At 38.1% G+C, this 10007-nt stretch overlaps 1 protein-coding gene across 7 annotated transcripts in view; it reads right to left on the bottom strand.

Annotated features, from left to right (window-relative positions):
• Window positions 1–1750: 1750 nt before the first annotated feature.
• Window positions 1751–10007, bottom strand: part of LOC126260799 (endoribonuclease Dicer-like) — a 450082-nt gene continuing 441825 nt past the window's right edge. For 6 of the 7 annotated variants that reach the window (XM_049958149.1, XM_049958148.1, XM_049958147.1 and 3 more), the window contains exons 23-24: window positions 2551–2725; window positions 1751–2459 (exon numbers count right to left, since the gene is read on the bottom strand). In XM_049958149.1, the coding sequence (XP_049814106.1) occupies window positions 2443–2459; window positions 2551–2725 (192 nt within the window). In that variant the 3' untranslated portion in view covers window positions 1751–2442. Of the gene's footprint in view, window positions 2460–2550; window positions 2726–10007 lie in introns of those variants that run through there. The other variant, XM_049958152.1, reaches the window with a different exon arrangement.

Below are 10007 nucleotides of genomic sequence, written 5' to 3'. Positions count from 1 at the left end.
TTATGACTCAATTTTCTCTGTTCTTTCCACTACCATAGCTGCCAATAAAATGTTCACATCATCTTATGCCTGAGACAGACATTGTTGTTGTTGTGGTCTTCAGTCCTGAGACTGAAGCAACTACTCTATCCTGTACAAGCTTCTTGATCTACTTACTGCAACCTACATCCTTCTGAATCTGCTTAGTGTATTCATCTCTTGGTCTCCCTCTATGATTTTTATGCTCCACGCTGCCCTCCAATACTAAATTGGTGATCCCTTGATGCCTCAGAACATGTCCTACCAACCGATCCCTTCTTCTAGTCAAGTTGTGCCACAAACTCCTCTTCTCCCCAATTCTGTTCAATGCCTCCTCATTAGTCATGTGATCTACCCATCTAATCTTTAGCAATCTACTTTAAGTGTCTCATTTCCTAATCTAATTCCTTCAGCATCACCCAACTTAATTCGACTACATTCAATTATCCTTGTTTTGCTTTTGTTGATGTTCATTTTATATCTTCCTCTCAAGACACTATCCATTCCGTTCAACTGCTCTTACAAGTCCTTTGGTGTCTCTGACAGAATTATAATGTCATCCGCAAACCTCAAAGTTTTTATTTCTTCTCCATGGATTTTAATACCTACTCCAAATTTTTCTTTTGTTTCCCTTACTGCTTGCTCAATATACAGATTGAATAACATCGGGGAGAGGCTACAGCCCTGTCTCACTCCCTTCCCAACCACTGCTTCCCTTTCATGCCCCTCGACTCTTATAACTGCCATCTGGTTTCTGTACAAATTGTAAATAGCCTTTCGCTCTCTGTATTTTACCCTTGCCACATTCAGAATTTGAAAGAGAGTATTCCAGTCAACATTGTCAAAAGCTTTCTCTAAGTCTACAAATGCTAGAAACGTATGTTTGCCTTTCCTTAATCTAGCTTCTAAGATAAGTTGTAGGGTCAGTATTGCCTCACATCTTCCAATATTTCTACGGATTCCAAACTGATCTTCCCTGAGGTCGGCTTCTACTAGTTTTTCCATTCGTCTGTAAAGAATTCGAGTTAGTATTTTGCAGCTGTGACTTATTAAACTGATTGTTCAGTAATTTTCACATCTGTCGACACCTGCTTTCTTTGGGATTGGAATTATTATATTCTTCTTGAAGTCTGAGGGAATTTCGCCTGTCACATACATCTTGCTCACCTGATGGTAGAGTTTTGTCAGGACTGGCTCTCACAAGGCAGTCAGTAGTTCTAATGGAACGTTGTCTACTCCCGGGGCCTTGTTTCGACTCAGGTCTTTCAGTGCTCTGTCAAACTCTTCACACTGTATCGTATCTCCCATTTCATATTCATCTAGATCCTCTTCCATTTCCATAATATTGTCCTCAAGTACATCACCCTTGTACAGACCCTCTATATACTCCTTCCACCTTTCTGCTTTCCCTTCTATGACATGCCAAATAAATTTAAAACTGCTCCAATGAACTAACTGAAAGATTAGCAGAATGTGATTACAAAATGAGTTACAACTAATACGTCATTCTACTTATCTGAAAAAGTATTTTGTTGTTGGTCATCTGCATAGAATAATTGTATTTGTCAAGCATAGGCCTAGAATAATCGTATTTTTAAACTAATTATGCAGCCAATTTGGAAGCTGGCACAGTCCGTCCGGTAGCAAAGATTTTATTCCAATTATTAGCAGAAAGGAAGTAGTAACAACAAATCCCTTAAATTGACAACTCATTTTTTGTTATATTGTGCTTTTTATTATGTTTTAAAACATTAAATATAAAATATACTCTTCATTACATTACAAAACAAAGTAGCAGAAAACAACAGATTCTATAAAATACAAACGTATGACAAGTCATCCAGATAGTTAGCTCTGGTTAAGTACTATAATGACACTGCCGGGCTGCCACCGTTTTGGTAACAAGCTACAGAAAAATTGTTGGCCTAGCCAAGAATAAAAACCATTTGCAGTTGGTGGAGAACTGTCTACTAACAGTGACAGGCACTGACAGAACTGAAACTGCCACTACATATAAGAAAGTTCAAAATGACTGAAAGACATGGGAAAAGATATAATGATCAAAATGAGCAGACATTTTTCACACCACTATGACTTCTGGTGCAATTTTCATAAAAATTACTAATAAAACGCTTTTACATAAAATACTGTCTATGTTAGAAATGACCTTTGTAAAAGAATATATACAAATATCACAGTCACAAAATTATTATTCTACAGACTATCCTGGTTAACAAAATCTGTGGACTTCTTTCCCTGACGAATAGTTAAATAAACAGGATTTCATAAGTGGACATTCCTTTCAGTTCTGAAGTACATGTGTGCTGCTTCCATTCATATTTTCCACTTTTACTTCGAAGACAAAGGCAACTCAGAATCAGTTATTTTCATTCATTATTGCAGACAAGTGTGGCATGTTACACATCACATACAATACTTAACTGCAAAAGAAAAGAAATCATAACATTCAATATACAAGACGTGAAATCACAGGGTTTGAAAATTGTCAGTACTTATTCATATGCTACTTACCCAGTTCTTTCTCCATAATTCTGTAGTATGCAGACCATACTGTTTTCAAACATTTACCACTGTCAAGGTAGATTGCTGCTGCAACAGATTCAAATAAATCACCCAACACTTTTGGTGCCGGAATCACTGTAGTGTGGTCATCACAAGAATCATCCCCAGAGCACATTACCTGCAACTAGAAAATGAATAAACTGAGATCACAGTTCACAGATCTTCTATATGGTATTTTCAGTTTAGACTTACATCAACACGCACACATAAGGACTTAGAGCTTTCTATCCTGTTTATTGTTGGTATACTTGGTTAACAGGAGGTGGAAAATTTCTGACAGTTCAAAACTGGATGAGCTGTTCCTCTCCTTCCCCCTCCCCTCACCACAAGTTTAATGCTTGCCCATTTGTGCAAAACCAATCAATCATTAACTTTCACAAAAACATCATTTACCTTTTTCTCTATTGATGCTTCTCTGCTAAAAATGCTTGTATAATCAGTTTTGACTTTTGATTAAAATAAAACAGTTGATCATTCCATAAATAACAGCTCTGGACCATTGATCAAACCTTGTGGGTCTCCCATTGAAATTTCCCCCTACTCAGATAACGTAGTGACCTCTAAGTTACCCAAAAAGCCTAGTTTAACATTCTGCATTCTGTTTCTTAAATGGGAACTAAACCAAGTATGTCCTCAATTATGTCTTCCACAAAAGCCTGATCCTAAATCAGCATTGCCAGACACAGATTTGAACCGTCGTCCTCCCGAATGCGAGTCCAGTGTGCTAACCACTGCACCACCTCACTCGGTCTCCAGTGGCCATAGTCTCTACCTCCTCAGGCTTCTGGGACACAGTCCCTGAAATTAACCTTTAGAAGATCTGCACAACTTTCAGCGGTTGGTACCTGAGGTGACCAGAGAGGGCACATTTGACTTTAGGTCTTATGCCCCACTTTTATATGATCTACATAGACATCTGACTGTGTTGTATTCTTGCAATAGTGAGCATTCAAATTTACTGTTGCTGTTGCACATCACTGTCCTTGGAGGATTAGGTTGTGTGCCTTGCACTGATGTACATCTGCAGTTCCACATGCTAGTGGAGGTCTGCAACCTCTGGATTGCAGCATTTCATATACTGACATTGTTCAGACAATACATCTCTAGCATTCAATATCATAACCTGTGCTCCTACAATGAAGACTGACTTGTTTCGAAGTTCCAATGTTGCCCCCCCCCCCCCCCCCCCCACACACACACACACCTGTCATCTCCTTTAAACATACAAGGAGTAAGCTCCATGGCTAGAGGTGAAGTGGATGAGAACTCTTGTGGGAACCAAGTGCTTGACTCTACTCTGGGCTTTCAAATTTGGCAAAAGTGAATGCACCATACTGCCAGCAAATTTATTTGTCTAAATATGTTGCCATTCATTGTCTACTCACCTACCTAATGTTTCTCTACTGTCAAGTTATTACCTGCTCCTCCCCTGTTTCCTGTTTGTAGCCAGTAAATGGCTTCTCTCTTTCGAGTCTCCAGTTTATGCGACTTATTCCCAGGCTTACTAGTAGTGGTGGCCTGTACGCACCTGTGAGTCATGAAAGTATTCCCCTCTGCATTCTGCTCTTGATTTTCATTAGCTCTAAATGCCTCAGTTTATATTCTTGACACTATCTTTGAATGAAACTACAGCTGTCACAGTAGCTTCACAATATGTCTCACTATGTTCAGTGGCATTCTGTACTGATTTGTGACAATACCAGGAATCCCGTGCACCAGTGGTATTCTGTACTGATTTGTGACAATACCAGCAATCCCGTGCATAATTTTTGTTGCTCGTTCAGACACTGCTTTTATGTGGTCTTTAAAGTCAGCCCACTATATCGAAACTGAGATACAGACACAATGTTGTCTTGACTGAAGCTTTTTATACTCTGATGGTGGATTCCAAGTACTAGACAATATACACTTCATGAGTATGTACGTTGTTTTATTTACTGCCACTTGCAGCTTGTTGCACACGCTCCAGTTCCACACCAGGGTAAAGGTCCATTACATTTCTTTTCCATGTGTCTTTTGGAATCCTCTGAAATAATTATTAGCATGTCATCTATGTATGCCACAACTGCATTAACTTCTTAAATTGCTTTCAGTAGTCAAAGAAAGGGCTCTGTCACAACGTTTCCGTAAGCAGGCCTATGGATGGCTCCATGTGGCCACCCCTTTGCAATGTTTCTTTGTACTACTGCCTAGGTGGTCCAATGAACACTCCAACTTTTGCAGTAATATAGCAGGTTCAAGTAATGATGCCCCGGAACTCAAACTCCCTGAGCCACATGAAAAGGGAGAGCAACCAAAAATGATTGAAAGCTCCCAGGACCTCTAGTATTGCTTAGTCAGGTGTCACATTAGATTAGATTAGATTAGATTAGATTTACTTTCATTCCAATTGATCCGTAGTGAGGAGGTCCTCCAGGATGTGGAACATGTCAGAAAAACAACAATACATGACAAATATTTACAATTAAAACAAATAAGCTAATGTACCATTCCACAGGTCCCAAGTGGAATGATCGTCATTTTTTAATGAACACTAAGAGTAATTTTACAAATACTAATGCACTGAATTTAAAATAAAAAAGTTTTTTATTTATTTATAAGGTAATACAACTACTGTAATACTTATTTACAATGAACACATTACTGCACTGAAATGGTGCAGAAGTTAGATTATACTAACACACACACACACACACACACACACACACACACACAAATTTTCAATGAACACATTACTGCACTGAAATTGTGCAGAAGTTATGTTGTACTTATATACAAATCAGTTGGTTTTACTAAGAAATTCATCAATGGAGTAGAAGGAGTTGGCCACCAATAAATCCTTTAGGCTTCTCTTAAACTGAATTTCATTGGTTGTTAAGATTTTTATGGCTGCTGGCAAGTTATTGAAAATGTGTGTTCCTGAATAATGCGCACCTTTTTGTACAAGACTAAGTGACTTTAAATCCTTGTGAAGATTATTCTTATTTCTAGTATTGATTCCATGAATTGAGCTGTTGGTTTGAAAAAGTGATATATTTTTAATGACAAATTTCATTAAGGAATAAATATATTGGGAAGCAGTAGTTAGTATCCCTAGTTCCCTAAACAGGCTTCTGCAGGATGTTCTTGAGTTCACACCACATATAACTCTCACTGCACGTTTTTGTGCCCGGAAAACTTTAGCTTGGCTTGATGAATTACCCCAAAAAATAATCCCATATGACATTATGGAATGAAAGTAAGCATAGTATGCGAGCTTTTTCATTTTTATATCCCCTATGTCTGACAAAATTCGCATTGCAAACAGAGATTTGTTAAGACGCTTCAGCAGTTCTGTGGTGTGCTCCTCCCAGTTGAATTTATTATCAAGCTGTAATCCCAAGAATTTAACACTGTCCACTTCTTCTATCTTCTTGTCATCGTATGTTAGACATATACTCTTGGGACACCCCTTACAAGTTCTGAACTGCATGTAGTGTGTTTTTTCAAAGTTTAGTGACAAAGAATTGGCTAGGAACCAGTGATTAATGTCCACAAATATTTTATTGGCTGATCTTTCTAAGACTACATTTGACTTGCTATTTATTGCAATGTTTGTGTCATCGGCAAACAAAACAAACTTGGCATCTGGTAATGTTACTGATGAAAGGTCATTGATATACACAAGAAATAGTAAGGGCCCCAAAATGGAACCTTGTGGGACCCCACATGTAATTAGTTCCCAGTTGGATGAGGCCTGATAGCTTGATACATGTCTCTTTCCTAATAACACCCTTTGTTTCCTGCCAGAGATATAAGATTTGAACCATTTTGCAGCATTTCCTGTTATACTATAATATTCTAGTTTACTTAAAAGGATATTGTGATTTACACAGTCAAATGCCTTTGACAGATCACAAAATATACCAGTTGCCTGCAATTTTTTGTCTAATGAATTAAGCACATTTTCACTGTAAGTGTAGATAGCCTTCTCAATATCAGAACCTTTTAGAAATCCAAACTGTGACTTTGACAGTATGTTATTTGAGATAAGATGGTTATAAAGACGACTGTACATTACTTTTTCGAAATTTTTGAGAATGCTGGCAACAGTGAAATTGGACGGAAATTTGATGCTATTTCTTTATCTCCCTTCTTAAACAGTGGCTTAACTTCAGCATATTTCAGCCATTCAGGAAATATTCCACTAATAAACAACTGGTTACACAGATAGCTTAATATGTTACTTAGCTCAGAATCGCATTCTTTAATTAACTTTGTTGATATTTCATCATACCCACTAGATGTTTTTGATTTTAAAGATTTTATGATGGACATTATTTCTGTTGGGGTAGTGAGGGTCAAATTCATATTAAGGAAGTTACTTGAAATGTCTGGTCTAAGGTAATCCATAGCAGCATCTACCGAACCTGACAACCCCATCTTGTCAGTAACAGTTATAAAATGTTTGTTAAAAAGTTCTGCAACACTATACACATCTGTCACCAATGTATCATTTACTCTTAATACTATTTGTCCCTCTTCATGTCTGGTTCTACCGGTCTCCTCCTTCACTATATCCCACATAGTCTTTATTTTGTTATCTGATATGACTATCTTTTCCTTGCAATATATTTGCTTTGATGTCCGTATTACAGTCTATAATATTTTGCAGTATTTCTTATAATGTGCTATAGCATCAACATTGGAAATATTTCGGATTGACAGATACAGTTTTCTTTTTGTTTTACAAGATACCCCTATTCCTCGAGTAATCCATGGCTTCTTTGTAGACTTTGCTCTAACCTTGGTAAGTTTTGGGGGAAAGCAGTGTTCGAATAAGGTAAGCACTTTATTAGCAAAAATGTTATATTTTTCATTCATGCCATGAACGCTGTAAACATCAGTCCAGTGAATGTCTCTGAGGAGTGTCCTAAAATAATCAATTTTTGGCTTACTGATTACCCTTTTGAGCTCAGATTTAACAGATTTTATATCCTGTTCAGTATTAACATTTAACAGAAGGAACTGCATGTCATGGTCTGAGAGGCCATTGACTATTGGTTTTGTAATATAATTTTGTTCATTGGACTTTTCTATAAAGATATTATCAATGGCTGTTTGTGAGCAAGTGGCTATCCTAGTGGGGAACTTTACTGTGGGAATTAAGTTGAATGATAGTGTTACTAACTCAAACAAGTTCTTATTGGGAGAGTCTTTAAGGAAATCTACATTGAAATCACCAGCAACCACTATTTCTTTGTTTTTGGTTGTTAAATGGGCCAGTACAGCTTCAAGGTGGTTGACAAACAGATTAAAGTTACCTGCAGGTGCTCGATATACACTTAATATTATGAAGGATTTTTTGTGAAATTCTAATTCTGTTGCACATGCTTCCATATGCTGTTCTAGGCAAAATTTATGAATGTCTATGTTCTTAAATTTATGACAGTTCCTGATGAATGTGGCAACTCCTCCTTTCTCCATTTCTGATCTACAAAAGTGAGATGCTAACCTAAACCCTGTAACACTTAAAAGTTCTATACCAGTGGTCACATAATGTTCAGAGAGGCAGATTATGTCAGCTGGGTTTGAAGACTCTAATTCATCTATGCAGATAGTTAATTCATTAATTTTATTTCTCAGTCCTCGAATATTTTGATGCAATAAAGATAGCTGACATTTCTCATTGACTGAGTTAAGATTGGGTGGAGTTAAAATATCTGCTGACAGTTGAAAATTCTTAACCAATGGCTGTTTATGCTGATGTAATAAGCTGGAATTATGTTTTTTGATTTCTTTCTCAAACTGAAGATTTGTCTCAGTTCTAACCTCTCTTAAAATTTGCTTTCTTTCTGTCCTCCCTACCCTAAAAAAGGGTCTTTTCTGAATCCTATAACCACTGGTATTTTACCACTCATGATAGTGCCTCCCCCCTTTAACTTTCCTGCTATTTCCCCAGCCAATTTACCCTTCCCCTTCCTGTTGAGGTGAAGGCCATGCCTAGTATAATCCCACCTACTGAGAGAATCAACAGGAACCACACCAATGTGTGACCCCGCACCCGACATGAGCAGCCGTTCCAGCTCCAAATTAGTGAAGGTTCTACCATCCAATTACTTGTATCTTCAATAGCTTCCATTTCAACAGCCATATTGATTTCAACTTAGTACAGTCAGTCCTCAATGGGTAAGTAGCCACACACAAAGATGCCTTTCTTGAAATTTTCCCAGAGTATTCATAAAGCACATCAGTTGGTATGGTTTTGCCAAAGTAGGGTCTCAGTCCTCACCTTTTTTGGTCTTCCATCCATCAGGCATTCCTCCTTGCACCAAACACTCACTGAAAAGTGCTGTCACATACCATACTAGCTGATTCTGCACTTCCTGCAGTATCTCTCCATTGATCCTACCTGGGCTGGTAGCTTTGCCTCTCTTGAAAGACAGAACTGCATCTTGAATTTCCTCCAGTGTGAATGGTGGTGGTGGTACTACAACTGCTGCTGCTACTGCTGCTACTACTGACGTTGATTTGTCAGAGGAAGATATTGTAGATGACTCTGATGATGATGTGGACTATGTTCAAGAAGAAGTTTCCGGCAGTTCAGGTAAAGAATTCTGACAACAAAACATGTATAATTTTTGTTCAGATTTTCACTGAAAAAACTCTCAGTGCGTAATTATGATTTTATTTGCAAATACTACTCTTCTGATAGTTTCAGAAGAGGAGAGCAGGTGTCCAAGCACTTCAGCAGCAAGTAATCCCGTCGATATTGTGCCTGAAGAACGAGGGTGACTGACGGCAAGGGGTAAGCCGAGACCCGCGTGCCACACCGATTCTGAGGAAGGTTGGATGACTACTGATCGTGCACCAGATATCGATCTATTCTCAGGACAATCCGGAATATACAATGTTGTCAGTTTAGACCAGAACAGTGCACCTCTCGAATTTTTCTCATATTTCCTGACAGACAGTATGATGAAACATATAAACGAACAACAATGCTCAACAATGCATCAGGAAATTATGAAGCACAAATTCCCTTTCACCCACCTGCTCATTATCAAAGTGGAAAGGAGTTACACTTATGGAAATAAGGAAGTTTCTGGCAATTGTAGTCCATATGTGTGTAAGTGTGAGGCCACGTATACGAGAGCACTGGTCCAAGAACCCTGTTGTGTCGTGTAATTTCTGTCCAAACATCTTGAGCTGTGACAGATTTCTTTCTATTTTGAGAAACTTCCACATTAGTGATAATTCCTTAGTTAAGAGGAAAGGAGAAACTGGCTATGACCCACTGCACAAGGTGAGACCCCTCCTAGATAATGTGTGTGCTAATTTCCAGCGTGCGTATACACCATCTCAAAAAATTACAATAGATGAAGGCATGTGTAAATTTCGAGGTCATGTGTATTTCAAACAGTACA

This window comes from Schistocerca nitens, chromosome 5 (assembly GCF_023898315.1).
Source record: "Schistocerca nitens isolate TAMUIC-IGC-003100 chromosome 5, iqSchNite1.1, whole genome shotgun sequence".
Lineage (NCBI taxonomy): Eukaryota > Metazoa > Arthropoda > Insecta > Orthoptera > Acrididae > Schistocerca > Schistocerca nitens.
Note: the sequence above shows the minus strand (reverse complement) of the source record. Positions and strands in the feature narration are given on the sequence as shown.